General features: G+C 45.2%; 1 protein-coding gene across 1 annotated transcript in view; it reads left to right on the top strand.

Moving 5' to 3' along the window:
• The window catches only part of ARFGEF2 (ADP ribosylation factor guanine nucleotide exchange factor 2), an 82,628-nt gene that overhangs the window by 38,080 nt on the left and 16,797 nt on the right, over window positions 1–27,751 (top strand). Inside the window, exons 13-30 of the mRNA XM_040248113.1 lie at window positions 8–116; window positions 1,071–1,239; window positions 3,054–3,165; window positions 3,692–3,897; window positions 5,020–5,104; window positions 5,203–5,374; window positions 6,001–6,152; window positions 7,312–7,440; window positions 8,466–8,624; window positions 12,639–12,786; window positions 13,901–14,000; window positions 16,301–16,341; window positions 16,443–16,612; window positions 19,841–19,992; window positions 21,808–21,980; window positions 24,671–24,831; window positions 26,436–26,566; window positions 26,701–26,830. Of these exons, the coding sequence (XP_040104047.1) occupies window positions 8–116; window positions 1,071–1,239; window positions 3,054–3,165; window positions 3,692–3,897; window positions 5,020–5,104; window positions 5,203–5,374; window positions 6,001–6,152; window positions 7,312–7,440; window positions 8,466–8,624; window positions 12,639–12,786; window positions 13,901–14,000; window positions 16,301–16,341; window positions 16,443–16,612; window positions 19,841–19,992; window positions 21,808–21,980; window positions 24,671–24,831; window positions 26,436–26,566; window positions 26,701–26,830 (2,499 nt within the window). The remainder of the gene's footprint in view (window positions 1–7; window positions 117–1,070; window positions 1,240–3,053; window positions 3,166–3,691; window positions 3,898–5,019; window positions 5,105–5,202; window positions 5,375–6,000; window positions 6,153–7,311; window positions 7,441–8,465; window positions 8,625–12,638; window positions 12,787–13,900; window positions 14,001–16,300; window positions 16,342–16,442; window positions 16,613–19,840; window positions 19,993–21,807; window positions 21,981–24,670; window positions 24,832–26,435; window positions 26,567–26,700; window positions 26,831–27,751) is intronic.

Raw genomic sequence — 27,751 nt, 5'->3', positions numbered from 1 at the left:
CCTTTAGGAGCTCAGTCTCAGGAAGAAAGGCCTGGAGTGCCTCGTGTCCATCCTCAAGTGCATGGTGGAGTGGAGCAAAGACCTGTATGTGAATCCCAACCATCAGACCAGCCTAGGTGAGAGACCCCTCAGCGCACACACTCACCTCCCACCTGCCACCACCCGCTGCTCACAATAGGCTGCCCACAACTTTTGGAAAAGCTATCCTGATATAGTTGTCTTGCTAAGTTGCTGCTAAGTCACTTCAGTCGTGTCCGACTCTGTGCGACCCCATAGACGGCATCCCACCAGGCTCCCCCGTCCCTGGGATTCTCCAGGCAAGAACACTGGAGTGGGTTGCCATTTCCTTCTCCAATGCATGAAAGTGAAAACTGAAAGTGAAGTCGCTTGGTCGTGTCTGACTCTTAGCGACCCCATGGACTGCAGCCCACCAGGCTTCCTCCATCCATGGGATTTTCCAGGCAAGAGTACCGGAGTGGGTTGCCTATAGTTGTCTTAGAATTAGCAAAATACCTTAGTTTGGGAAATACCTGAAGTATTTTAAAGGTTCTGCTTTTTAATCCATCTGGAACTTTGGTGGGGGTGGGGTTGGAGATAGTGTGAATTGTGCTCTAACTTCATTTTTCCAAACAGAGAGCCATTTATTACAACTTTTTTTAGCAGTCTTTCTTTCCCTCACTGATTTGAAGTACCACCTTGATGGTATATCACATCTCCCTGTGTGCATAACTGTTTCTGAATTTTCTGTTGTATTGATTTGTCTGTTCCTCCACCAATCCCATGCTTTTCAAATGCCTAGAGTTCTACAGTGAGTTCCAATACCTGGTAGGACAGGTTCTGTCTTGTGCATTTTTGCACTTTTATTCTTTCATGTGAATTTTAGCATTAGCTTATTTTCCACAAGCAAGCTGTTAAGTAAAGTAACCCCGATAGCAAGGTTTCCATGAACATTACGGTACAAAGCTTATTGTTACAGGTCTAGGAAAAGGAACTGCACAGCCAGACCTCAGCTCGGCTGCACCTGCGTCCCATCTGCTCATTTGATTTCCTTTGCTTTTATGTCATCGCAGGTCAGGAGAGGCCCGTGGACCAGGAGATGGGGGACCTGGCGAGGCGGAGCAGTGTGACGTCCATGGAGTCCACGGTGTCCTCAGGGACTCAGACAACCGTCCAGGACGATCCGGAGCAGTTTGAGGTCATCAAGCAACAGAAGGAGATAATTGAACACGGCATCGAGCTGTGAGTGCGGCTTTTGCTCTGCTTGAGTCTCTTGGGAACCTGGCTTTGACTCCTGAAGATGAAACTCCTGTTATAGACGACCGAGGCTGGCGCTTATGGTCAGGCCCAATCAAGTCGCGCTGAGTGCGCGTTGTGAGCGTGTGAGAGAGAAATCTAATAGCTTTGTGAGGTTGATGCCTGGTCTTTTTTTTTCTTTCTTCCTAGTTTAAAAAATTTAACCAGTTTAGAAAATGCAGAAAAATATAAAACAAGAATGTTAAAATCACTCACAAAATTACTACCTAGAGGAACTCGCCATTGGTAACTATTGTAAAAAACTTCAGCATACAAAAAAATTAATTCTTGCCGTATCAGTGTTATCTATTTTTTTTTTCTGAACCATTTGAAAGTAATTTGTAGCCGTCACATTACTTAAGCTCTACATGGCTGAAAAATAAGGACCTTCTCCCATATAATCACATCATCATCATAGAATCATGAGTAAACATGGTTTCTTTCATCTTTTATACATAGAAATGCATATTCTCACATGTTGTCCAACTTTTGAATGTTAGTCAATTTTGTAAAGTCCGTTTATTTTAAAAATTGATGTTACAGTACTCATTTATTGGATTGGCCTAAAAGTTCACTTGCATTTTTCTGTAACATCTGATGGAAAAACCCAAACGGAATTTTTAGCCAACCCCCAGTATGATTATTTCTATTCTCACCATCCCTTGCATCCCCCCTATGTGTTCTCCCACAGCAGCTAAAGGAATCTTTTAAAAACTCACATCAGTCTTAGCACTCCCCTGCCTGCACTCACTCCAGGTTTCCCATTTCCTCCCCACAGCCCTGTCCAGCCTCCAGCCTCCCTCTCTGGTCTCTTCCAGTACTCCTGGATCTTATATGGGTTTTAGTCCCTTGAACATCTCAAGCATTTAGCACCATTGCACCCTCTGCTTGGAATATTCTTGGGTCTTTTTCAACCTTCAGGCTTGACAAAGCATCTCTTCCTCAGAGAGGCCCCCAGTAACCACACTCTCTGGATAGGTCCAAGGTCACCTCTGTCCCAGCCTAGCCTTTCTTCGCAGCTCTTGCTACAGTTTGTGCTTCTGTGCTTCTGTCAGTCCCCAGTGCATGGCGTGGTGAATAACAAGTTGAATTTATCTAGCGGTTATATTTGCCTGCCTTTAACAGGAAATACAGAAGTAACTACTCAAGTGCTGTTGAAGGAAATCCCAGAGTACAGAGTCTAGGACTGTTAGAGTGGCTCTTATGGATGTCAGAAACCCAGGCTGCTTTTATCTTTCTGCTTCACCATCCTGAATACAATTAGCATTTTCACCGTTGCCTTCTGGTTTAAGATGACTGCTGGAGCTCTGGTCATCACACGTGTATTGTGGGGAAGAAAGGGAAAAAGCAAAAGACACATACCCCCTGCCCCCTCAGCCAAGTCAGCTTTGCTGTAGAAGTACCCACACCAGTTCTAATCTCTCACCAGCCAGAAGTTTATCAAATTGCCATACTTTGTCTAAGGGAGGCAGGGAAATGTGTTTTTTTTAATCCCAGATAGTTGTGTGCCCAGCTAAACAACTAGGTCTTATTAGTGTTGGAGAAGAAGAAAATGGATTTGGGGTGACAACCAACAGATTCTGTTAGATCTAGGTCAGAAATTAAAGGTGGAATTGAGAAAAGCTACCAGGACACACAAGACTTTGTGTGCTGATATGGGATGACTTGTTCATGGTGTTACTGTAATTTGCCTCAAATGCCAACTATTTCCATCCCCCAGAGTTTGGAATCAGCAACCTGTGTCCCATCTCTTGAAACAGATTCAACAAGAAACCCAAGAGAGGGATCCAGTATCTCCAGGAGCAGGGCATGCTGGGAACATCGGTGGAAGACATTGCCCAATTCCTGCACCAGGAGGAGCGTCTGGATTCTGTAAGACGGGGGGCTGGCCACATGCTTGTGGGTTCTTCCGTGTGGCTCTGAGACCTTACTGGCTTTCACCTAGAGGCTGGCCAACCCCTGAGTGCAGTGCCATTGTCTGCACTCTTGTTTACATAGTCCTGTTTATCCTTTTGGCTAGTGTTGCAAGAAGTTCTTTACAGGGAATAAACCAGCCTCCTGACGGGTGGTGGTTTATTTAGGGGGACGTTGTAGGAGCTAAGTGTCCCTTGACTGCCAGAAATTGTTCTTTCGGGTGCTCATCTGCAGCTCATGTCTCTGTTGAGTATGTCTTATCATTCCTCCATTTTTCAGGGCCTTTCTTCATGGCCGTGCCAACTGAACCTGGGATGGTTTGGTGGTTGGCCAGGCTTAGGGAGTGACCCAGCTTTTCTAGCAGCCCAGCCCATCCTAGGTATTGAGAGCCAGGGCACTATTCCTCCCCTGTTTGACTGAAGTGTCTTTCACTGGGTGTTCATATTTGACAGTTTTTAGATGTGAGTGAGTGTGTATGTTTCAGACCCAAGTAGGTGATTTTCTGGGAGAAAGCATGAAGTTCAACAAGGAGGTGATGTACGCCTATGTGGACCAACTCGACTTCTGTGAAAAGGAGTTTGTCTCAGCCCTGCGGACATTTCTAGAAGGTTTCCGCCTGCCTGGAGAAGCTCAAAAGATTGATCGGCTAATGGAGAAGTTTGCTGCAAGATACATAGAGTGCAACCAGGGGTGAGCACCACGTCTTAAGTCTCTTCCACCGTGTTTTTGCCCTTCTCAGAGCATCAGGCTTACTGTGGTTGGGGGTTCGGTTTAGTCTTTTTCAGTCTGTGTCCAGCCACTGAGGTGTCTGTTCACTCTGCACCAGCAGGCACTGTGCTGAGGGATTATCTCATGTAAGAGCTCCTGTTCTTTTTTTTTAAAACATAGAGCATTGTGTAAATTTAGCGTCTACAACATGTGATACATTTGTATATGGTATTACGGCTTCCCTGATGGCTTCGATGGTAAAGAATTTGCCTGCAATGTAGGAGACCCAGGTTCGATCCCTGGATGGGGAAGATCCCATGGAGAAGGGAATGGTTACCCTCTCCAGTAGTCTTGCCTGAAAAATTGCAGGGACAGAGGAGCCTGGCAGGCTGTCCATGGCATCACAAAGAGTCAGACACAACTAAATGACTAACGTAATATGGTTGCCATGGTAGTGATGATTAGCCCCTCTGTCATCTCATATTAACTATTTCTTTTAATCTTTTGGAAGAATTAAGATCTAGTAGAGAAGGCAATGGCATCCCACTCCAGTACTTTTGCCTGGAAAATCCCATGGACGGAGGAGCCTGGTAGGCTGCAGTCCATGGAGTCGCGAAGAGTCGGACATGACTGAGCGACTTCACTTTCACTTTTCACTTTCATGCATTGGAGAAGGAAATAGCAACCCACTCCAGTGTTCTTGCCTGGAGAATCCCAAGGATGGGGGAGCCTGGTGGGCTGCCGTCTATGGGGTCGCACAGAGTCGGACACGACTGAAGGGAGTTAGCAGCAGCAGCAGCAGCAGCATTGCTTTAGTGATATGAAACATTGTAGCATATAAAAAAGTGAGTTTCTTTTCTTTGGTTCACTTCTCTTCTGGTCTTTTTTGTTTGTTTTTAAATTTAATTAATTTATTATTTACTTATTCTTTCTTAACTAGGTTTTTTTAGACTCTGGATCATTAGTTATCATTAAGTGGCGATGGAAGCATCTGGGGAACAGTTGGCCTGCTTTGCAGGAAGCGTGTCTCCCTGAGCCCTGTTGCCGCCATCCAGCCTTGTCTCTGTCCGTGTTCTCACATCCGAAATCTTTTTTGTTTTTTAGGCAAACTCTGTTTGCTAGTGCTGACACTGCATATGTCCTAGCATATTCAATTATTATGCTAACTACAGACTTGCACAGCCCTCAGGTAACATATTTTAATGGCTTAAATACTACAGTAGCTAAATAAATGTTTGCGCCCTTGGATGTCTCCTAAGTGGATTCTTCATTTTTTAAAAATTTCAGGTAAAAAATAAAATGACAAAAGAGCAGTATATTAAAATGAATCGGGGTATCAATGATAGTAAAGATCTACCTGAAGAATATCTCTCAAGCATCTATGAAGAGATAGAAGGCAAGAAAATTGCGATGAAAGAAACAAAAGAACACACAATTGCCACCAAATCTACTAAGCAGAGTAAGGTCTAATGGCAAATTATTTCTCAGTTCCAATGTTCAGGTGTATCAGAATGCATGATTAAGTTCCCTGGTGACAGATTTAATTTGCATATCTAGCTATCTGAATAAGAAATGTGATTAAATTAGTGATTATGATTACATTAACACTCTCACAGTATCACTTAACTTCTTACTAGATTTGCAATTAGTTACAAGAGGGAATTTAAAATAATCTGAGAGCTAAATTACTCCCAAAAAATGTTTCTTAAGACTTTGCTGTAATACCAGTGGTGATTGTGTCAACCCTGATGGGAATTCTCCTACTTAAGACCGCTTCGAAGCTGTCGGTCTCATTGGTGAGGCAGCAGCGTGTCCGGTTTAGAGCACAGGCTCTGTAGCCACACTGTCTGAATTCAGGTCCCAGCTCTACTGCTTGTTAGCTGTGTGACCCTGGGCAAGTTACTTAATGTTTCTGTGCCTCATTTCCCATCAGTGAAGTGGCAGTAATACTTGTTACAGACTCAGGAAGTGGTCCTCATGAGGAGGATTTGTGAGTTAATTGCTGTAAATCTTTTCAAACAGAGCCGGGCACATAGCAAGCACTAGGTGAGTATTAGCTGTTGTTACTCTCTTATTTTTTTGTAGGTGTCGCTAGTGAAAAGCAGCGACGGCTGCTATACAACTTGGAGATGGAGCAAATGGCGAAAACAGCCAAAGCTCTGATGGAGGCCGTGAGCCATGCCAAAGCCCCGTTTACGAGTGCCACTCACTTGGACCACGTCCGGCCAATGTTCAAAGTGAGTATGCGGAGAAGTTCAGACACAGCTGAACCTGAAAGCTCACCAGTGAGTTTATAATGGTGAAGAGATTAGGGAGGGGAAAGGCCACGTCTGGTGTTTCTTTCTGACTAGTAACTAAAGCGAATCCTTCCTGGAAGCCCCGTGGTGTTGCTGGGGATGCGTCAGCACGGGCTCAACAGTCAGAGCATCTAGTTTAAGCCCTGCCTTTGCCACTTTGTTGCTCTGGGACTTGGATCAGGTTATTCAGCCTCTCTCTGTTCATCATCTGTGAAATGGGTCCTGCAGGGCTGCTGGGGGGATTGAATAAATTAATTATTCAGGCAAAAGAGACAGCTTTATTGTGATGTCTCATCTCAGTGGCCTAAGGGTTAGCCTACAAGAAGACATGAGGTAAAAGTAAAAGACATATCCTTGGGACTTCCCTGATGGTCCAGTGACTGGGGCTCCATGATCCCACTGCAGGGGGCACAGGTTCAACCCCCAGTAGGGGAGCTAAGACCCCACATGCCAGTTGGTGCAGCCAAAAACAAAAAAACAATATCCTAAGTTCTCTATTTTTTAAATGTCTAGAAAAGGTACGTGTTCTAAATATATAGCACTCGTGTTTTCTCTTAAGTTTTTAAAGTAACTGCTGATATCCTGTTGATCACTTCTAGATTTTTGTGTGCTTTTATTTTCAGGGAATTCACAAGAAAGTTGGAGGAAAAGTAAACTCTTAAGTAATCTGAATTAGGAAGCTTTCAATAAGCTAAGTTGATAGAACCTAAGTTGCTTATAGATTTTACTTTGCATGCCAACCTCTGATTGGCAATAGATGCCTGCTGCACCATGTAAAGGATTCTCCAGCCCCGATTAGACTAAGCAGGGAGTGGGATCTCTGATTAGTGATGTCTGCCATGAGTACAGTAGACGTGATGGTGGCCCAGTAGCCACGTACATGCCACCCTTCCTTTAGAACTGTGCGTTTAGTAAATGGCATGCTGTAGTGATGGCTTTGACCCCGGTTTAGGAGGAGTTTTTGTTTCGTGTTGTGAATGAATCAGAATAGCCATGAACTTGACATCCTGGCTGTGCTTGTAACTAATAACAGTGTGGCCTCTAAGTGCTCTTCCACACTGAGATTCCAGACATTTTCCAAACCTTCCTCCCTTGGTAGCTGGTGTGGACACCGCTGTTGGCAGCCTACAGCATCGGACTGCAGAACTGTGACGACACTGAGGTGGCCTCGCTGTGTTTGGAAGGCATCCGGTGTGCGATCCGGATTGCCTGCATCTTTGGAATGCAGGTGGGTGTACATTAGCACAGCTCCAGAGAAACTGGTGGGCTGTGTTCTTCAGGATTTGGCAAAATTTAAAAACAATCAGATATTTCCAATTAGCTGAAAATTTCTCTCAGACACCTTACTCATGCCCACTGAGAGGAAAACGACAGATTTGTGCTGGCAACAGCCTGACTGGGGGAAGAATTGGCAATTTGGATTAAAAACCATTTTAGAAGGTAGGTGGGTGTCCAAGCTACTTAATTGGACTTGACAAAACAGCCTTCCTATCCATCTGGCTAGGTGCCTGGTGCTGGAAATAGTGTTTTTCCTTTTAAAACCAGCTTATTATTTTAATTTCCCTTATTTCCAGGTCTTCTCTGGGGGAAATAAGTAGTAAGTAGTTCAGTGGAAAATGAATGTGTCTGTAAATCTTTTGGGTCTTGAAAAATTCAAGCAAATAAGCAATACAATTCTAAACTCTTATGAACTCAGGAAGTTGTCAGTTTCATATATCCTAAATCACTGAGAATTTGTACCCCTCTATTTGGGAAACCTCAGTCTTCTGTTCCCACGTATCTTACAGATAAATGTTTTCTTCTGTACCAAGACCCCAGGCTTGGACTGCAGACAGTCTGGGTTTCACACCTCACCTGCTGCTTCTCTAGCCTAACGTTGGTCTAGCCACCTCCTCCCTGAGTCACCCTTTATTTCCTTATTTGCAAACTTGAGATAATAGACCAACCTGCAGGACTGTTGTAGAAATCAGCATTTACCTGACAGCCTTAGCATTCAGCAGATTGCTCTGCCGCTCCCTCAGAAGGGAGGTCAGTGGCAGAGGAGAGGCTAGTCCTCAAACGTGCGATGAGGTATTTGGGTAGCAGGAGGACAGAGGCATGGAGTACCGGGTGTGACCCGGCTGTGTTAATGTGCGTACAGCCTGTCCCCGCACGCACGGGAGGCAGCAGAGGAGCCGGTGCTCAGTCCCTTCCATGCGAGACCCATCTCACCCAGGCCAGGGTCTCAGCGTCCCCTCTCTGCCTCCCTTGCAGCTGGAACGAGATGCCTATGTCCAGGCCCTTGCACGCTTCTCCCTGCTGACGGCCAGTTCCAGCATCACAGAGATGAAGCAGAAGAACATTGACACCATAAAGACGCTCATCACTGTGGCTCATACTGACGGCAACTACCTCGGGAATTCCTGGCACGAGGTGGGTGTCTCTGAAAGCCCGATGGTTGCCTTTTCTCAGTGAGGATGAGCCCCAGCTTTCCTTCAGTTCAGAGTCCATCTCTCTTGGGTCGACTCTGTTTCTCTGCGAGTCAAGCCTCGCTTTAACTCTGGGTTTTGTCTTACTCCCTGTGTTCCTCATGTATCAGAAAGTCAGCCTCCCTGGGGCTGCGGTGAGGGAAACGCCTCAGATCCGCTGCCTCACCAAGTGCCCCCCCGACACCATTGCCAGTGCCTATGCGGAGCAGACCTCTGTTGTAGCCGCTTTCTTCCCACATCAGCGCCTCTTTCTCCAAGTCCTTATGCCCCTCCTGAGAGCTCTTACTGCAGGTAGTGGATTTAAAACGAAGCACGGAGCCCAGTTTCTCTCCCAAATGTAACAAAAAGGACAAGGTCAGCATCTAACATGAGGCATGAGGAAGGTTGCCAGCAGGCTCACTTTTGTTTTTTTTAACTAAACCATGTTCTAAGAGTTTCATCTAAGGACATACTTCCCATGTGTCCAGACAGGTGTTTGAAAGGTCATGCATCGAAATTTTAGTTGTTCTAGGGGAGAGATTAGATGAAGGACAGCCTAGATTGTCCCATCAGTGTGAGATTGATTTTTTTTTAAAAAGTGTGGGGTGCCACTGCCTTCTCCGAAGGAGTGGTACACCACACTTTTTTTTACTCCAGTACTCTTGCCTGGAAAATCCCATGGACGGAGGAGCCTGGTAGGCTGCAGTCCATGGGGTCTCAAAGAGTCGGACATGACTGAGCGACTTCACTTTCACTTTTCACTTTCATGCATTGGAGAAGGAAATGGCAACCCACTCCAGTATTCTTGTCTAGAGAATCCCAGGGCTGGAGGAGCCTGGTGGGCTGCCGTCTATGGGGTTGCATAGAGTCGGACACGACTGAAGCAACTTAGCAGCAGCAGCAGCAGCAGCAGAGAGAGATTAGATGAAGGATAGCCTAGATTGTCCCATCAATGAGAGATTGATCTTTAAGAAAAAAGTGTGGTGTACCACTCCTTCGGAGAAGGCAGTGGCACCCCACTCCAGTACTCTTGCCTGGAAAATCCCATGGACAGAGGAGCCTGGTGGGCTGTGGTCCGTGGGGTTGCTACGAGTCAGGCACAACTGAGCAACTTCACTTTCACTTTTCATTTTGCTGCATTGGAGAAGGAAATGGCAGTCCACTCCAGTGTTCTTGCCTGGAGAATCCCAGGGACGGGGGAGCCTGCTGGGCTTCTGTCTCTGGGGTTGCACAGAGTCTGACACAACTGAAGCGACTTAGCAGCAGCAGCAGCAGCAGGGAGCCAAGATCCCACATGCCTCTTGGTCAAAGAACAAAATATAAAGCAGAAGCAATATTGTAACAATTCAATAAAGACTTTAAAAACCGTCCACATCAGAAAAAAATATTTAAAAGAAAAAAAGATAATGTTTCTGAAGGGAGAGACAGCCAGCATTACATGCTCCCTGATGGATGCACACAATAGCACTTAAGAAATGTTTTTGCCTAAAACTCCAGCCTGAGTCAGTCCAAGCCTCCACTGCTTATTTAAATGAAATATATGGGGTGGAGGAGCACTGTAAGTGGCATCATGAGAACACAGCCTGTGAACTGTGGGATACGACAGACTCTCAGCAAATGACCAGGTTCTTCAGCAAATAAATTGGAAGAAAAATGGTAGAGGGGTGAGGGAGAGAAGGAAACAGAGAGAGAGAAGTCTCTTTCTGTAAAGAAACTTCAGAGAAAAACCAATAAAGATGCTATTGAAGACGGTCTTTAATACTTTGATCACAATGTATTAAATTAAGAAATCACTACATAAGCATGGTGCGGCATCATCCTTCATGCTAGGCATACACGGAAAATGAGACTTGGAAAGATGAACGTGCATGTTAGCATCCTCTCTGTGTGATAGAATTATGGAGATGGTTTATTTCCTCTTTTTCCTTCAGTTGTACTTTCTAATTTCTCTACCGCCTGAAGGTATTACTTTTTTGTTTTAGAGGGAAAACTGAGTAGAGGCTCGGGTGTGGAGAGTGGTGGGGCTGTGATGACCTGGAAAGGAAGTTGCTGGCAGCCCCCTGCCGCCACAGGGATCACACAGTTCAGGGCGAGGGCCCGGGGCCAGACGGCTGGTCTGGGTGTCCGCCTCTTCTGCCTGTATGACATGGCAAGTTACTTAGTCTTTGAGCCTCATCTTCCTCCTCTGTGCAACCTTCAGAGGGTTGTTGTGAGAAGGAAAGGAATTAACATGTGGAAAATGGATTAGAACTGAATTTGGCATGAAGAGAAGGAAGTGGCAGCCCAGTCCAGTATTCTTGACTGGAGAAGCCCATGGACAGAGGAGCCTGGTGGGCTACAGTCCATAGGGTCGCAGAGAGTCGGTCATGACTAAAGTGACTTCGCACGTACAGGAGCTTAGTAGCTCTTAGCTGTTAATCACCATCATCATCGTGGCACATAGTCGTTTTTCACCCCGTCATTCCTTTCTCTGTCACACTCTGAAGTGTTCCGTATTAGAAAACATGGGAGGGGCAGGTTGTCATTGTTTCGAGTTGTGTGCTTTATTAATAAATTATTTCCTATTTCCTGAGGAGTCAGTGTACCCTAATGAATCAGTAGATAGCTGCTGTCTCCCCTAGAACTTTCTTTTTCTTTTAACTGAGAGATACGTTAATGTGGGGCCCCTGCCAGTTGCCGAGTGTACAGCGGCATCTGGAGATGTTAAAAATGAATCAGCCAAAAAAAAAAGCCATCACTGACTTGATGGTCAGACACTCTGAGAAGTCAGGTTGGTATCAGTGAGTCCTTGGCCACAGGTGTTACGTACATATCCCAGCTTCTGGAAAATGGAGGTCATTAGCTTACTAGTAAAAATTTAATAGTACGACACGTGGGCTCCCTGTGGTTCATTCGAGTGCCTGTCTTAGTCGAGGGGAAGGCAGTTTCTGAGTGAAAATCCTCAGCAGTGTTCCGTGGTGTCGTGGAGTCCCATACTCTGGGACTGGGTTGTAAGGTCACCACGGAAAGCAAAACTCGGCCGTAGTCAGAAGTCCCCATGGAAATTCCCTAAGAAGGGTTTACCTGGAGATGTATGTGCCGTCCCTCCTCAAGTTTCAAGCAGCCAGTTTTTGCTGCGGTAGAAGTTTAAGCTGGTCTCTGTATTCAGATAAGCTCCAGGTGGGAGAGGGCCGAGTACGGGTATGGCTTCTCCAGCGCCTGAGCCACCCCCATGGGGCTGGGAGATCGTCTTTTCTCCTACCGCCCACCCATGCCAGGGCACGCCCTCGTTTATTCTGTTAACCAGAAAATAATCGCCAAATGCTGGGGATTCAGCAGTGAACAAGATAGAATTAATGCCCTGTTGGCACAAAAGACAGAGAACAAATACGTGACAATGCCGGAAAGTAAGTACTTAAGAGAAAAAACCGCATGGCCAGGGGATGGTGATGGGGAGGGGGTGTGATCACAGGTGGCTGAGGGAGGTCTCTGGGGACACAGGTCTGCGCTGGGAGTCTAAGGAGTGAGCCAGGGGGAGGAGTGACAGTAACACGTTCAAGCATGAGGAACAGCTGGTAGCCAGTATGCTGTCGATCTGAGGGGAAGGGTGGGAAGGAGGTGGCGATGGCTGAGGGGGAGGGAACGGCACGGTGCCCGGAGTCCCACACTCTGATCAGATGCTTTGTCTTTATGGAGTGCTTATTTAAATTTGCATAAATGAACATCCATCTTGCCTCTCTGTTGTACTAGTTTTTCTTCTGCTCATTTTCTCTTTCCCTTTTTAATGGTTTAAAAAATAAAGTAATGAGGTCTGTCTTCCAGACCCACACTCAGGGGGTTGCCTAGCCAGAAGTAGGGAAGCCAGCCTGAGTCTCTCAGATGTTATCCTCTCCTGAAAGGCCACATGTTTCAGAGAACTCTGTAATGACTGAGTTAAGGGGGCACTGCCCTTTTCGGCCAATGAAGCGGGAACTCATTTCTTCACACCCTCTTTCCTCAGATCTTGAAGTGTATCAGCCAGCTGGAGCTGGCTCAGCTGATAGGAACCGGTGTGAAGACGCGCTACCTGTCTGGCTCCGGGCGTGAGAGAGAAGGGAGCCTGAAGGGCCACACACTGGCGGGAGAAGAGTTCATGGGCCTTGGCCTCGGTAAGGTGCCAGGCCCCCCAGCCGGCTGCTGCGGATTCACCAGTTAACAGGCACAAAGCCCTTGTCTCATCCAGACCGTAGATCACCTGTTTCTTATGTGCCAGCTGACACGATGTCTGTTAACAGAGTGGAAGTACCGTCTCAGCTCTCAGTTGTGATTAAACTGTCGAGTAAATGCTAATTTTATCGACGTCAGCAGGGTGCATCACTTTTCTTTCTATGCATATAAGTATGTTGGGGGGTGGGAAGCCATCTGGTGCTCAAGGAGTGGGTGTGCATATCTTCAGATTTCAAATAAATTCACCCTCTCTTCCCTGTTCATTTGGGAAGCTTATATTAATAGGGATTCTTATGAAAGTAGGGTTATTTCTGGTGATACATTGAACTGAGAGACTCTCTTGTCAGTGATAACAATGATAACAGTAAAAAAGGGCAGACATGCTGGGCCACATTCTAAGCACTCAGTTTGTATATTTTAATTCATTTACTCCTTGTAACAGCTCAGTGAGATTGAGGCTATTATCCCCATTTTGTAAATGAGATAAGTAAGGCACAGGGGGTGAAATGCTATGAACGAGGTGCCATTTGGAGGAAGGAGCAGAGGTAGGTTTCAAGCCCAGGCCATTTGATGCAGAGAGCAGACTCCGAGGTCCCACGGAACACTGGTTGGAGTCGTTCAGTTAAAAGTACAAACTCCGAACATGGGGGAAGGGTAACAGCACCTTCTTCTCAGGATGACTGAAGTAGAACGCCTCAGATCTTCAGTTTTAAACTGTTTCATGTTCTAGGAGCTCTGAGTTGGTATCAGTCAACTTGAATTTGTTTTTCTAAACACAGACATTTAATACTATAAAAAATACAGAAGACTGTTATGACAGGGAGATGGATGGTAAAGGAAGAGAGAGAACTTGTATAAGAATGTATTCTAAATGCAAAAATGCCAAAACCTGAGTTTTACTCTGCCATCTTTGGAGGGTGTTGGGGTTTGTTTTTTTTTTTTTTTCGCTTGCAAACCAATCTCACAGTCTGTTGTCTGTGCACGCTGATGTCACAGGATACTTGGTTCTCTACTTGACTGTTTCAGAAGCACCGTTGCTTTTGTGCACTGTTTCAGGTAATCTGGTGAGTGGCGGAGTGGACAAGAGACAGATGGCCAGCTTGCAGGAGTCAGTCGGCGAGACCAGCTCTCAGAGCGTGGTGGTGGCTGTGGACAGGTAGTGAATTTGTTCTCCAGGGAAGCTGGGCCAGCCAGCGCCTTGGCTGATAGTGCTGGGTGTGGAGGATCCCTAGTCTGTTTGACTGTTGTGTTTCACCCCAGATCACTCAAACTGAGCAGGAGTAAAAGCAGCACCTGTGGCCCACAGCTGCTGATCACCTTCACATTCACTTGGATTTTGATCTTGAACTGTCATAACCTTTTTAAAAACTATATGTTGGGGAATTCCTTGGCAATCCAGTGGTTAGGACTCTACCCCCTCCCTGCCTAGGGCCTGGGTTCAATCCCCAGTTGGGGAACTAAAATCCCACAAGCCATGCAGCACTGCCAATAAATAAAATTATAACTTTAACTTTGTGACCAAATTATGTCAGAAACAAGAGTTTTTGCTTGTTCTAATGTTTTGAATTTCCTTGGTTTAGAAGTTACTTTTTAAAAAATTTCGAAAAGAGTATTGGATTTAAAGCTTGTCTGTGAGTGAGAGTTGGCCAAGTTGACATTTCCATTTCTTTTTCCTCACAACCTTTCAGTTGTTTCTGTTTACTTAAAACTTGACCTAAACATCCAAGAGCAACAGAGATATTCTCATTTGAAGATGCTCATTATGTTGTTGTTTAGTTGCTAAGTCGTGTCCAACTCTCTTGCAACCACCTGGACTATAGCCCACCAGACTCCCCTGTCCATGGGATTTCCCAAGCAAGAACACTGAAGAGTGGGTTGCCGTTTCCACACTAGGGCTTAAAATAGGAATTTTCTTAAAAGTCAAAAAACTCCTGAAAATTGCCATTGAATGATCATATACATTAAATATAAATAATTTCAGATAATAGCAGTATAGAATTTATGACATCATTTGTATTGCTGTCAGAACAATTTTCTTAGTATTTTAAACTCTTTTGTTAGCATGTTTTGATCATCTTGCTCCTGCTGCTTTTCTCCTTCTCTCCAATAGAAATACTGTCTGTGACACACTTTTGTTGAGTTTTCCCCACTTTTTCCTCTTAGGTTTGGGCTGATAGAACAAAATGTTTGTTCCACTATTAACTGCACGTTTCTTCCCTGTTTCTCTGCCTTAGTGAGATAGTGGACAATAGTAGCTTGTCTAGCACCTTTCTTTGTGCTTATATTTCTTTTTTTTTTTTTTTGTGCTTATATTTCTTAAATTGAGACAGAATTCATACATCCTAAGACTTACTCTTCTAAAATGTACATACAGTCAGTGGTTTTTAGTATATGCCAAGTTGTGCAGCCATCTAATTTCAGAGCTTTTTCATCACCCCATAAAGAAGCCCCACATTTTTACAGTTCCTGTAACCACTAGTACACTTCCTGCCTGTATAGATCTGCTGATTCTGGACATTGTTTGACTTGTTTCATTTTCCCCTTTCAAGTACGTCTTTTTTGCCCATGATTTTGGGGCTCTTGTTAGTTGCTAAGTCCTGTCCAACTCTTCAAGACTCCATGGACTGTAGCGTCCTTTGTCCATAGGATTCTCCTGACAAAAATACTGAAGTGGGTTGCCACTTCCTTCTCCAAGAGATCTTTCCGGACTAGGGATCAAACCAAGTCTCTTGCACTACAGGAGGATTCTTTACCACTGAGCCACCAGAGAAGCCCCTCTGTTGTTAAACACATATATATTTACAATTACTAGATTTTCTTCACATATTAAATCATTTATCATTGTAAAATATTCTTTGTCTATAGTAATGACTCCAGTTTTAAGTCTGTATTGTCTGATATCAGTACGGCTACACTCCTTTTTGTTAACTGTTTACATGTGATTTTTTTTTTCACACTTTTACTTTCAGCCTATTCGGGTTTGAATCTAAAGAGAGATTGGCAGGATGGATTAAAATAAACATCATCTAAATATATGCTGTCTAAAAGATTCAGCCATTTTTCTTGAATAAATATTGTCCCAAGCCTTTGGTAATTTCCAGAGTTCAGATCTGAAAAATCTGTTACATTTTTGTCAGTTTTTTCGTTGCTCTTATGGAGGAACAGCTTTTTAAAGGTCCTCAGTCTGCATTCCCCCTGCTGTGGAATACCATATTCCACACTATCATATTTTGACTTGCCCCCTTCCTTTTGATGTTGCTTTTCTCTTCCTGCCAGTATAAGCATTTCTGCTCTCAGTGCACCTTGTTGACCAGTTCTATACCTCTGATGCCTCATAATTTATTTTAGTGGAAGTGCCAAACCTGAAATGTTTCCTTTTTGTCTTTTCTGAGTGTTTGAAATTGAACCTTCATCTTCCAAATTTAATTTTTATTATATCTGGAATTTTCTTCCTAGAATTTTTACTGGCTCTACCAGGCTGGATGGAAATGCGATAGGTAAGTATTTAACTCACCTGTGACAACTGCAGAGCCTCCTGTTATAACTGTCTGACCATTACTAACGCGGCCTCACGTGTGTTGTTGGGTCTGGCCTGTAGTTGACTTTGTCCGCTGGCTGTGTGCCGTGTCCATGGACGAGCTGGCTTCCCCCCACCACCCCCGCATGTTCAGCTTGCAGAAGATCGTGGAGATCTCTTACTACAACATGAATCGGATCCGACTGCAGTGGTCCCGAATATGGCATGTGATTGGAGATCACTTCAATAAGGTAACTCTTCTGATTCAACAACCACTCTTATTGATGTCCAAAAAAAAAAGGCAGGCAACTAAATTCAAAACACAAGTGATTGAGTGTTTAGGTGCCAAAATTCACTTTCCCTGTGGAGTCAGGAACAGCTGATAGCATACCTACATATTGATAGAACTTATGGAGAATGAGTTAAAAATCCATTTGTGTATAAAATACTTTAATATCCCATGTTTAGGATGTAGGCTCACACCATAAAAATCATTACGATCACTGGACAAACACATTGGTGCTTGAAAGCACTGTGAAACACTGAAAGCGCCTCTGAATGAACAGAGATTAAGTTAGGTTCTTTACAGTTGCAATATAAATGTCGCTGCTGCTTGTTTTCTGGCTTCTGTCGCCACCCCTCATCTGAAATCTTTTTGAGGAAACTAACATTTATTTAAATCAGAAACGAGCCAGAGACTTCCGTGTTCTAAACTGAAAACTACAGAGAGAGAACCAGATTGCTCTCCACGAGAGGTTTCATTGTATACATATAGACACATGCATGTGTATGCTGAACAGATGAAATCAAAATATATATTACGTACATAAATGTATGTATCTGTAATGTCATTTGCTTTTTAAGGGAAAACTAACAGCTTAATAATACTTTTTCCTACCAAAACACATTTCATGATTTCAAAACAATTTTCTCAGGCCTGGAGATAAAGAGTTGTAACACAGATGCTTAGAAATAGTGTGAATAAAAGACAGCTTATCCAAAAGAGAACTGCGCTCTCTACGTTGACTAGAAGAAAATCATAAGAAGTAATCTGCCATTGGGATTTAGAGCAAACAGTTGAGCGATGGTGAATCATTTGTAGCGTTTGCCGATTTCTGTGGTATAAATACCGCACAGTGGTCGATGGACAGCTCCCAGTATGGTGTCACTAAACGCAGACTGGGGAGAGTTGGGCACTGTTGGCTGTCCCAGGCAGCTGTGGGACCCCACTGAAAGGAGGCACGGTCACATGCAGCCTTGTTTCTAACTTGGCCCATCAGCTAATCTGAGGTCTTTGTTACTTTGCTCGCTTATCAGCTCTACGTGAGGCACTTCTGAGCACACCATCTGTTTAACAAACTAGCTGAGTGCATTGTACCAAGTAGTAGACAGATGAGGTCCTTGCCCTCATGGAGCTCACTTGCATTCTGTGATAAAATTGTTTAGCCACTAAGTCATATCCGGTTCTTTTGCGACCCCACGGACTATAGCCTGCCAGGCTTCTCTGTCTGTGGGATTTCCCAGGCAAGAATACTGGCGTGGTTTGCCATTTCCTTCTCCAGGGGATTTCTGACCCAGGGATTGAATTTGCATTTCCTGCATTGGCAGACGGATTCTTTACCACTGAGCCACCTGGGAAGACCTCGTGATAAAATAGCTGATGGTAAAGGGTCAGGCATTGCAGTGTGTCCAGCCTCTCTGGAGGTGACCTTTCTGAACCCTCAGTGAGGAGGGAGCCACAAGAGCCTGTAGATGACCCAGAGTAAATGTTTGTTGAGCAAAGGGTAACATTGCCACCTAAAGTAATCAGACCACTCAGCACCCACCTTTCCCACCATTCTGGGTAAATAAATCCCTAGTGGACGTCACTGATAGGAACTTGTTTGAGAGAGTAAATGTGAATCACCAGCATGACTGCACCTTGTATTCTCGTCCAAGCCTCTGACACGCTTGGGACCTAGGCTGGCAGGTAGTAATTAGACAGTTCATGGTTGTCAGCCTCGTTACATATGCCCGTTCCATCTCATCAGTGCTCTGAAGTGCGAGGTTGTGGCCTGCTCGGTTGCTCAGTCTGGGTCTCTTCACTCTTCCCACCACCTCAGGATGTTCCCTTCCCCATGGGAGCTGGAGCACACAAGAAGCCTGTGGGTTTGAATAGGCGGGTGGTGGACTAGAGCTTCCGGGATTCCCGCAGTCACTGGGACAGTCCCGTGTTTCTCCTCTTAGAGACAAGGGCATAAGTGTGTCTAGGGGCGCGCAAAGCTGCACAGTAAGTGTGGAGTGTATTCCTGAAGCTGCCAGGGATTTTTAGCTAGGGAATAATAATATTGCTGCTGCTGCTGCTAAGTCGCTTCAGTCGTGTGTCCAACTCTGTGCGACCCCATGGATGGCAGCCCACCAGGCTCGCCCATCCCTGGGATCCTCCAGGCAAGAACGCTGGAGTGGGTTGCCATTTCTTTCTCCAATGCATGAAAGTGAAAAGTGAAAATGAAGTCACTCAGTCGTGTCCAACCCTCAGCGACACTATGGACTGCAGCCTACCAGGCTCCTCCATCCACGGGATTTTCCAGGCAAGAGTACTGGAGTGGGGTGCCATCGCCTTCTCCGAATAGTAAATGTTACTAGTCTCTAATTACATCAACATTACATGAACACTTTAAAATATTACAGTTAACAGCACCTTTGACCATCAGCAACCCTCAGCCAGACTGTCATCAAAGCTAATTATTTTTTTAATCCATTCGATATACAGGCCAACCTCAGAGATACTGCAGGTTCAGTTTCAGACCAAAGCAGTAAAGCAAATACCACAGTGAAGTGAGTCATATGAACTTTTTGGTTGGTGGCTCAGATGGTAAAAAAACCTTCCTGCAATGAAGGAGGCCTGGGTTCAATCCCTGGGTTGAAAAGATCCCCTGGAGAAAGGAACGGCTACCCACTCCAGTATTCTCACCTGGAGAATTCCATGGACAGGAACCTGGCGAGCTACAGTCCATGGGGTTGCAAAGAGTAGGACATGACTGAGCGACTTAACACTTTCAAACAAGTTCTGCTTACTCTATACTGTAGTCTATTAAGTGTATAATAATAAAAAAATGTACATAGCTTAATTTTAAAATAGTTTATTGCTAAAAAATGTAAACCATCACCTGAGCCTTCAGCAAGTTGTAATCTTTTTGCAAATAGTAACATCAAAGATCATCGTAGCACATGTAATAATAATGAAAAGGTCTGAAATCGTGTATGAATTATCAAAACGTGACTCAGAAACACGTGAGCATATTTTAAAAGCATGTTTAATGTATTTTGTTGTGAAACTTTTAAATTGTACAGGTAATAGCCAAGAAAGAGCCTTTTCTTCCTCCTGAGGTCTGTTTTCCCAGAGCATTTATTTTGAAGGCAGGCTGTGTGTGAGGTTCAGAACCCCACATCCACAGTTGTTCCACTGTGCCTGTTTCACCTCTCCTGTTCCTGCTTAGGTTGGCTGTAACCCCAATGAGGATGTGGCTATCTTTGCTGTTGACTCATTAAGGCAACTCTCCATGAAGTTCCTTGAAAAGGGAGAATTAGCCAACTTCCGTTTCCAGAAAGATTTTTTGAGGCCTTTTGAGCATATTATGAAGAAAAACAGGTATGTGCATTATTCTGGAAGACCCTTAGACCCCTGGTGGGGTCTAAGTAGGTCTCCTAAGAAACTGAGTACCTTGTACCAGGTAATAGATAAAGTCTCTGTCCTTGTGGAGCTCACTTGCATTTTGTGATGAAATAACCACACAATCGGTCTTTTTTCCTCTCTTGTTGATGGAAGCAGATAAAATGAGCGGACTGTGATTCACACCTATTGTCTCTAAGTAAATCCCACTGAGATCTCTTCATCACCTCCACAGAGGGCAGATCACACCACTGCAGCTCTTAGAAATCATGCATTCTTACCTGGGCTGGTGCCAGCGGAGTTCAGAGAAAGGGCCACTGCCAAAGTATCCTTGAACAGGGGGAGAAATTGACCCAGGCTTTATGCCCCAGGAAGGTGATAAGAGAGGTCAGGACAGCTGTCCCCCTGAAGTAGTCACTCTGTTCATTCATTCACTCGGTCTGTATTTTTTGAGGCCTGCCATCTGCTACATACTATTCTCACTGCCAACCATACAACAAAACAGAAAACAGTCAAAAGTTCCTAGTTTATTTGGCCCTGATTTGATGACCATTGCCGCTAAGTGATGGGTCTATGTGTGTTTATGACCCCATCTTCTCTTTTATGTAAATGAAAATTTCCATAATAAAAATTTTATAATCCCTGTTTGTAGTCCAGTGAGATAGATAAATTAACCCAAAATGTTTAGTCAGTGGTGATAACCACTCTGAAAAACAGTGTCAGGGTAAGGGGAGCACTCTTTATGGGCAGTCAGCTGAGGTATGTTAACAGACATACATTCTAATCTGTAAATATACAAGGAACACCATGTTGAACCTTGCAGCTGCTTCAGGAAATGGACCATTTTTTCTGTCTTCAGGTTTTGTTTTGTAATAATTTAAAATATTCGTCTTAAGTTACATATATATGTACATTCCCATCCCAGTGTATATTTAGCATACACAAATATCTCTGCCCAAAAATCTAAAAGGATATATACTTTTAGGAATGGTGTACACAGGCCACATCTCTGGGTGGAAGAATTATGTTACTCTAAATGTTTGGAGCCAGAAAAATTGACCACAAGGCTATGGACTGTTTGCTTAACAAGTCAGAGGCAGACAGTCCCAGCATTGGTCCCATAGCCCAGATTGTGACCAAGGAACCAGGCTCTTTCTGTCCCTTTGTTTGACCTAAAACAGGGTACTTTTCTTCCTTGAGCTTCCTGGAAGGTACTTCCAAGAAGGTACTTCTTCCTTCAGCTCCGGACATCATGCCGTGTTCACAGTGGTAGTGATTTAAAGGGATAGAGCCCACCATCAGAATGGGAATAAGAGGAAAAAGGGCAGCGCCTCACAAGTGTATTCCTTTTAAGACAAAAGCAGAACCTTCGCAGAAATCCCTCCCCTCCCATGCACATAGATTTTTCTCTTACACCTAATTGGTCAGATCATATGGCTCCCCTAGCTCCAAGGGAGACTGGGAAATTGAGGATCTGGTACATGAGACAAGATTGTCACATTGCTTACACTGTTTATGCTGGTTCCCTGAGATCAAGCATGTGGCTGCCCAGGTGAAATCAGACTTCTGTTGTTAAGGAGATGAAAGGATGACTGCTGATTAGGCAACTAACTGCCCAATGACTGTCCTATAATTTTTTTCTTTTTGTCTGTAATTTTTTTCTTTCTAATGAATCTGGATTATTACATGCTTAAAAAAAAATTTTTTTTAAGTACTGCTGTTATGGATGAACCATATTCATTTATCTTCCCACTGTCCAAAGTGCAGATGACATGCTGCCTGTTCCATCCTCAGGTCTCCAACTATCCGGGACATGGTGATCCGCTGCATCGCCCAGATGGTGAGCTCCCAGGCGGCCAGCATCCGCTCAGGCTGGAAGAACATCTTCGCCGTGTTCCACCAGGCGGCCTCAGACCACGACGGGAACATCGTGGAGCTGGCCTTCCAGACCACGGGCCACATCGTCAGTGAGTGTCTCCGTTCCCTCCTGACTGACGCCCCACATGCAAATCTAGGAGGGTGACCACTTACTTCCCGTCTGGTTTACTCCCAAAAGGGGCTTCCTTGTTTCAGCTACACTGTGATGTACTCATGTGTCACATGGTATGCTTGGCTCTTGACGTGTGCTTAACCGTGAAAGGAAGCACAGTCGACCCTCATTATTCACAGTTTCTATGTTTGTGAGTTCATGTACTCGCTGCAATTTATATGTAACCCCAAAACCAAAATTCCTGGCCCTTTGGTGGTCGTTTGCTGACATGAACACACACAGAGCAGCAAAATGCTTGTCACCCAGGGTGCCTGTTCCCAGCTGAGACTGAACAAGGCCTTCGTGTTTCAGCTTTTTTTACTGCAAATAAACAAGCAGGGACTTCCCTGGCGGTCCAGTGGTTAAGAGTCTGCACTTCCAGCACAGGGCCTGTGGGTTTGGACCCTGGTCAGGAAACTAAGATCCCGCGTGCTAAGTGGCACAGCCAAATAAAGAACAAGTATCCTTTCTGTGGTAAAAAAAAAAAAAAAAACAAACAAAAACTCACTGAGTTTTCGGCATCTTTGTCTTAGTTTGTGATTTCACCTTTTAAATTAGTCCATAGCACAGTTCTGATGTGCTGGCCAGTGTTCCTAAGGGCAGGACGTCTGTGTGCTCCTTCATGGAGAAAATACATGTCTTAGCTTTGCTCAGGCATGAGCTGCCTTGCTATTGGCTGCAAGTTCATTGTCAGTGAGCCAACAAAATATTCTAAGTATAGGAGATCAGTCCTGGGTGTTCTTTGGAAGGAATGATGCTAAAGCTGAAACTCTAATACTTTGGCCACCTCATGCGAAGAGTTAACTCATTGGAAAAGACTTTGATGCTGGGAGGGATGGAGGACATGAGGAGAAGGGGACAACAGAGGATGAGATGGCTGGATGGCATCACCGCCTCGATGGACAGATGAACTCTGGGAGTTGGTGATGGACAGGGAGGCCTGGCGTGCTGCAGTTCATGGAGTCACAAAGAGTCGGACACGACTGAGCGACTGAACTGAACTGAACTTGTCTTTAGACAGGACTGCACACAAAGGAAGTTTGTGTGTTGATAGGTTGATGAAAATATTGTGTGCACAGGCTCACAGGAACCTAACTGTATTTCCCCGAGGAGCGACGGTTCAGTGTTTGCCAGTGCATCGCTCACAGCAGCTTTGTAGAATGAGTACCATGAGTAACAAGAACTGACTACACAGTCATCCCTTCATGTTGGTCAGAAACTGGTTCCAAGACCCTCCTCAGGTACCAAATCCACAGATGCTCAAGTCCCTAAGATGAAATAGCATAAAACCATTGCACATCCTCCCGTATACTTTAAATCAAGTGTAGGTTACTCATAATACATGATACAACATAAGAAGGCTACATACCTAGTTGCCAGCATGCAGCAAATTCAAGCTTTGTGTTTTGAAACTTTCTGAAATTATTTTTCCGGGATAGTTTTGGTCTGGGGTTGTTTGAACCCACTGATAAGAAAACCAGTACTTCCCCGTTTCCCTGAAGAGGAAACAGACGCAGGAGAGTAGGGTAGGAGAGCTTGTCTGAGGTCGCACCACCGGGAGGTGGTGGAGGGAGACTGCCGCCTGCAGTCCGGCCCAGAACTCGCGCCCTGCGCCCTGCACTGACCTCAGTCCCTGGGCCTGCCTGTTTGCCGGTCTTGCTGTTGGTGGACATTGTAAGACATTGGGTCAGCTTTGATTTTTTTTGAGGTCTTTTAACTTTTTAAAATTCTTGTCATTCAGATTCTTAGGTGGTATCTGTAAGATTTTGAAAACCGTCGATTTAAACTGCCTGGCAACTTTGGCTCGCTGACCTTCCCTGTCTCACTTTGTCCTTATATGGTCCCAGCAAGGCAGCACCAGGTGTGATCTTAGGGCGGCAGCAGCCAGGGAATGAAGGGATGTGCTCAGGGTCACAGAACTGGGGCCAGCGCTTCCCTCAGTGTTCAGCTTCCGTCAGGCAGACCCTCTGCACCAACCCCACGTGCATCCACGTTTGTATATCTCACGCAGTTCCACTGACTCCATCCTAAAACGGACAGCTTGCCTTCCTGGTGAAGCTTGCTCGTCTCTTGGCGGTCCTTTCACTTCCCAGAGTTCTTGCGCCACCACCAGCCTCTCCTGTTTTTTGTCCCCTCACCCAGCACCCACCCCACCTGGGATTATTTTACGAATCTACTGATTGAGGTGATTACTGTCCATCTTACCCACTGGAGCAAAGGCGGGAAATTCAGCTGCTTATCTCTGTCCCTGGGGCCCACAACCACACTTTGTGGGGGTTTTATTTCCCATCTTATCCATTATTTTATTTTTTATTAATTAATTTCTATTGCAGTATAGTTGCTTTACACACTTTGCATGTGGTTGGCACTCAATAAATGTTCACTGAATGAATGAATATTTGGGCCTTTACCTCCTTGCTTGAGCTCAGGAAGCAGTGCAGTTTAACCCTAGTTGTACTGAGGGCACTCATTCCTGAATAATTTCATCAGAAACCCTGTCTTCCAGAGACCACTGACATGCCTTCCTTAGATTTTTCACTGCAGTAATCATCTACTATGTTTGTGTGTGTGTGTTTAATCCTTGTTTCTAAATCCTGGTCTTATTAAAAATGTGCTTTTGTTTGCCAGCAACCATTTTCCAGCACCATTTCCCTGCAGCCATCGACTCCTTTCAAGATGCTGTGAAGTGCTTATCGGAGTTCGCCTGCAACGCTGCTTTCCCTGACACAAGCATGGAAGCCATCCGGCTCATCCGCTTCTGTGGGAAATACGTCTCCGAGAGGCCGCGGGTACAGTGTTCCTCTTCGCACTTTTTGAGCCGTGGCAGGGAAGGATGTGTGGACAAAAGACCCTTGCTATCCTGGGAAAGAGCTTTTCCAGCTGCTCTCTTACAAATGTGTGCTTGCCCTAAACTAGATGTTTATTTCCACAGACTGCTGTAACAGGAGTTTTACCTTTCTGGTTATTTTGTATGTATGAAAGTATTTTATTTAGTCTGAACTTTTATATAGTATCCTACAGATTGTTTTTGTAGAAGATAATAGTTTAGCTGTGAATTTTGGCAAAGCTGAAGAAGCTAGACATTGTATTTGAGAGAAACCAAACCTCTCTTTTAGGAAATGACATTATGCCACTGTGATATAGCCAAGAAATCACACTTAGAGATCACCTTTTGTTTTCTCCCAAAAATGCTGAGGGTTTTTCTGTTTCATCTCACTTTCCTAAAGTGGTTCAGCTGACAGCCCCAAAACACTGCATTTCGGTGAAAACAAGCAGGGCTAAACTGATGGCCTGTACAGACCTCTTTTTTAAGCATTCTTCACAGAAGTGCACGCCCCCGAGATGATACGTCTGGTCCCGGCAACAGCTCGATGAGATGACGATGAGACCACTGTTGATTGAGCACTCAAAACATGTCAGGCAGCATTCTAGGCATGTTCTGTGTGTGGATACCTTTAACCCTCACATCAGGCCCATAGGAGGGGTAATTATATTCCCATTATACAAGGGCAGTGAGTGAAGCACAGAGAGAAATCGCCTAATGCTAAATAACCAGAGTTGATACAGAAACTCCATTGCAACAGAGCGTGCTTCTTCAAGAGTAGTTAAGGATCAGAGGGCTGAGGACCCCAGAGACGGGGCAGGAAGTAGGGCTTCACATCTGGACTGTGTAAAGACGGCCAGCACCTGCCTACACACGTGGCTTTGGGCCTCTTATTTAATCCCTTAGTGCCTCTGTTAACTCACCTACAAAGCGGAACCATTAATTTCTGCCTGCTTCAGGGAATTGTGAGAATTGTTAACTCATGTAAAACACCGTTACAGCTCCCGGCCCTTAGCAAGTGGTTAGTCAATAGTAGGTGCTGCCCCTCCTGTTTTAAGTAATATGATTACAGTTGTTCAGTTGCCAAGTGCTGTCTGACTCTTTGCAACTGCAAGCACGCCAGGCTCATCTCTCCACCACTATCGACCAGAATTTGCTCAAATTCATGTCCATTGAATCAGTGATGCTATCTAACCATCTCATCCTCTGCTGCCCCCTTCTCCTTTTGTAGTAATGTTTGGGAACGGTCTGAGATACTGAATCATCCTGGATGGTTTGCTATCACCATTTGACCTTTATTGCTTTTCTTAATGTAAAACCTCCTGCCGCCAGGATTCTTGTGATGTGCCTCACTCACCTTACTCTACAACGCACAAAGGTCCATAGGGAGAAACCGCGCATGTGCCTTTGGAACAGACTGGTCTCTTATCTCTGCAGGATTCCCCAACAGACCCTTGCTAAACTGAAGTTTTAGGAGGGGAAATGAGGGGCTTTCATCTTCTTGTAGTTCTAGTTCGGCTCCTTCCTTTCACCTGCTGGGTCTGCCTCTGAGGGATGGTCTCATTGTAGGTGCTGCAAGAATACACAAGTGATGACATGAACGTGGCTCCTGGTGACAGAGTCTGGGTCCGAGGCTGGTTCCCCATCCTCTTTGAGCTCTCCTGCATCATTAACAGATGCAAACTAGATGTCCGGACCAGGTAACCACGTCCTGGCTCCCCTCCCGGGGGCCCCTTCCCCACCTCCCCGCCTGGGTCTCAGTCCCCGCCTCCCCCGGCCCCTGCCCTCTTCCCCCACCCACCCCCTCCTCTGTGCCCGGCTTTGTTTCCCCCAGAGGGCTCACAGTCATGTTCGAGATCATGAAGAGCTATGGCCACACCTTTGAAAAGCACTGGTGGCAGGACCTGTTCAGAATCGTGTTCAGGATTTTTGACAACATGAAACTTCCCGAGCAGCAGTCGGAGGTGGGTGATGACAAGAGCACTGCCCCGGGGAGATGGGAGAAGAGCCACTCTGGCCCTCGTCTGTGCCCAGGGTTGCGTCGTCAGCATCCACAGCCCACAGAAGTCTTGCACAGCGAGCCGTGTCGGGTGTGTTTTGAAAAGGAAAGCGCCCTTCCTGGCCCTCCTCTCCCAGTCATCGAGTAGTGCTGAGGAACTTCCATCTGGGGATGAGGGAGGGGAAATAAATCTCCACTGTGCGCCCACTCGGCCCTTGAGCACCGAACCTGCCGGTTCAGCAGGTGCCTCACGGCCCTCTTCCTGTTTGGTTCATACCAGCTTCTGAACAGTTGGGAGAATGTGAGGTTGCATATGTTTCTTCAGCATCATGTTTTCATTTCCTTTAGGTGTATACCCCAAAGTAGGATTTGTTGAATCATATGGTAGTTCAATTTTCTGAGGAGCCTCCATACTGTTTTCCATAGCAGCTGCACCAATGTATATTTCCATCAACAGTGCCCAAGGGTTCCCTCTTCTTCACATCCTCTCAGGCATCTATTATCTCTTGTCTTTTTGATGATGGCCATTCTGATAGGCCTGAGGTGTTATCTCATTGTGATTTTGATTTGCATTTCTCTGATGATGAGTGATTTTGAGCGCCTTGTCGTGTATCTGTTGGCCATTTGTGTATCTTTGGGAAAACCTGTCTATCCAACATCATTTTTAATATTTACATTTTTGTGTAAGGTGTATTGAACATAACTAAAATTTTTGAATGTATCATTGGGTGGGGGGGTTGTTTTTGTTTTGGCTGTGCCACACAGCTTGCAGGATCTCGGTTCCCTGACCAGGGATTGAATTGGGCCCTAGCAGTGAAAGCACAGAGTTGTAACCACTAGACCTCCAGAGAGTTCCCAGAAGTATCACTTTGAATGACTGTTTAAA

The sequence above is a fragment of the Oryx dammah genome, unplaced genomic scaffold, assembly GCF_014754425.2.
Source record: "Oryx dammah isolate SB20612 unplaced genomic scaffold, SCBI_Odam_1.1 HiC_scaffold_10, whole genome shotgun sequence".
Lineage (NCBI taxonomy): Eukaryota > Metazoa > Chordata > Mammalia > Artiodactyla > Bovidae > Oryx > Oryx dammah.
The sequence above is the reverse complement of the archived record's forward strand: the minus strand, read 5'-3'. Positions and strand labels throughout refer to the sequence as shown.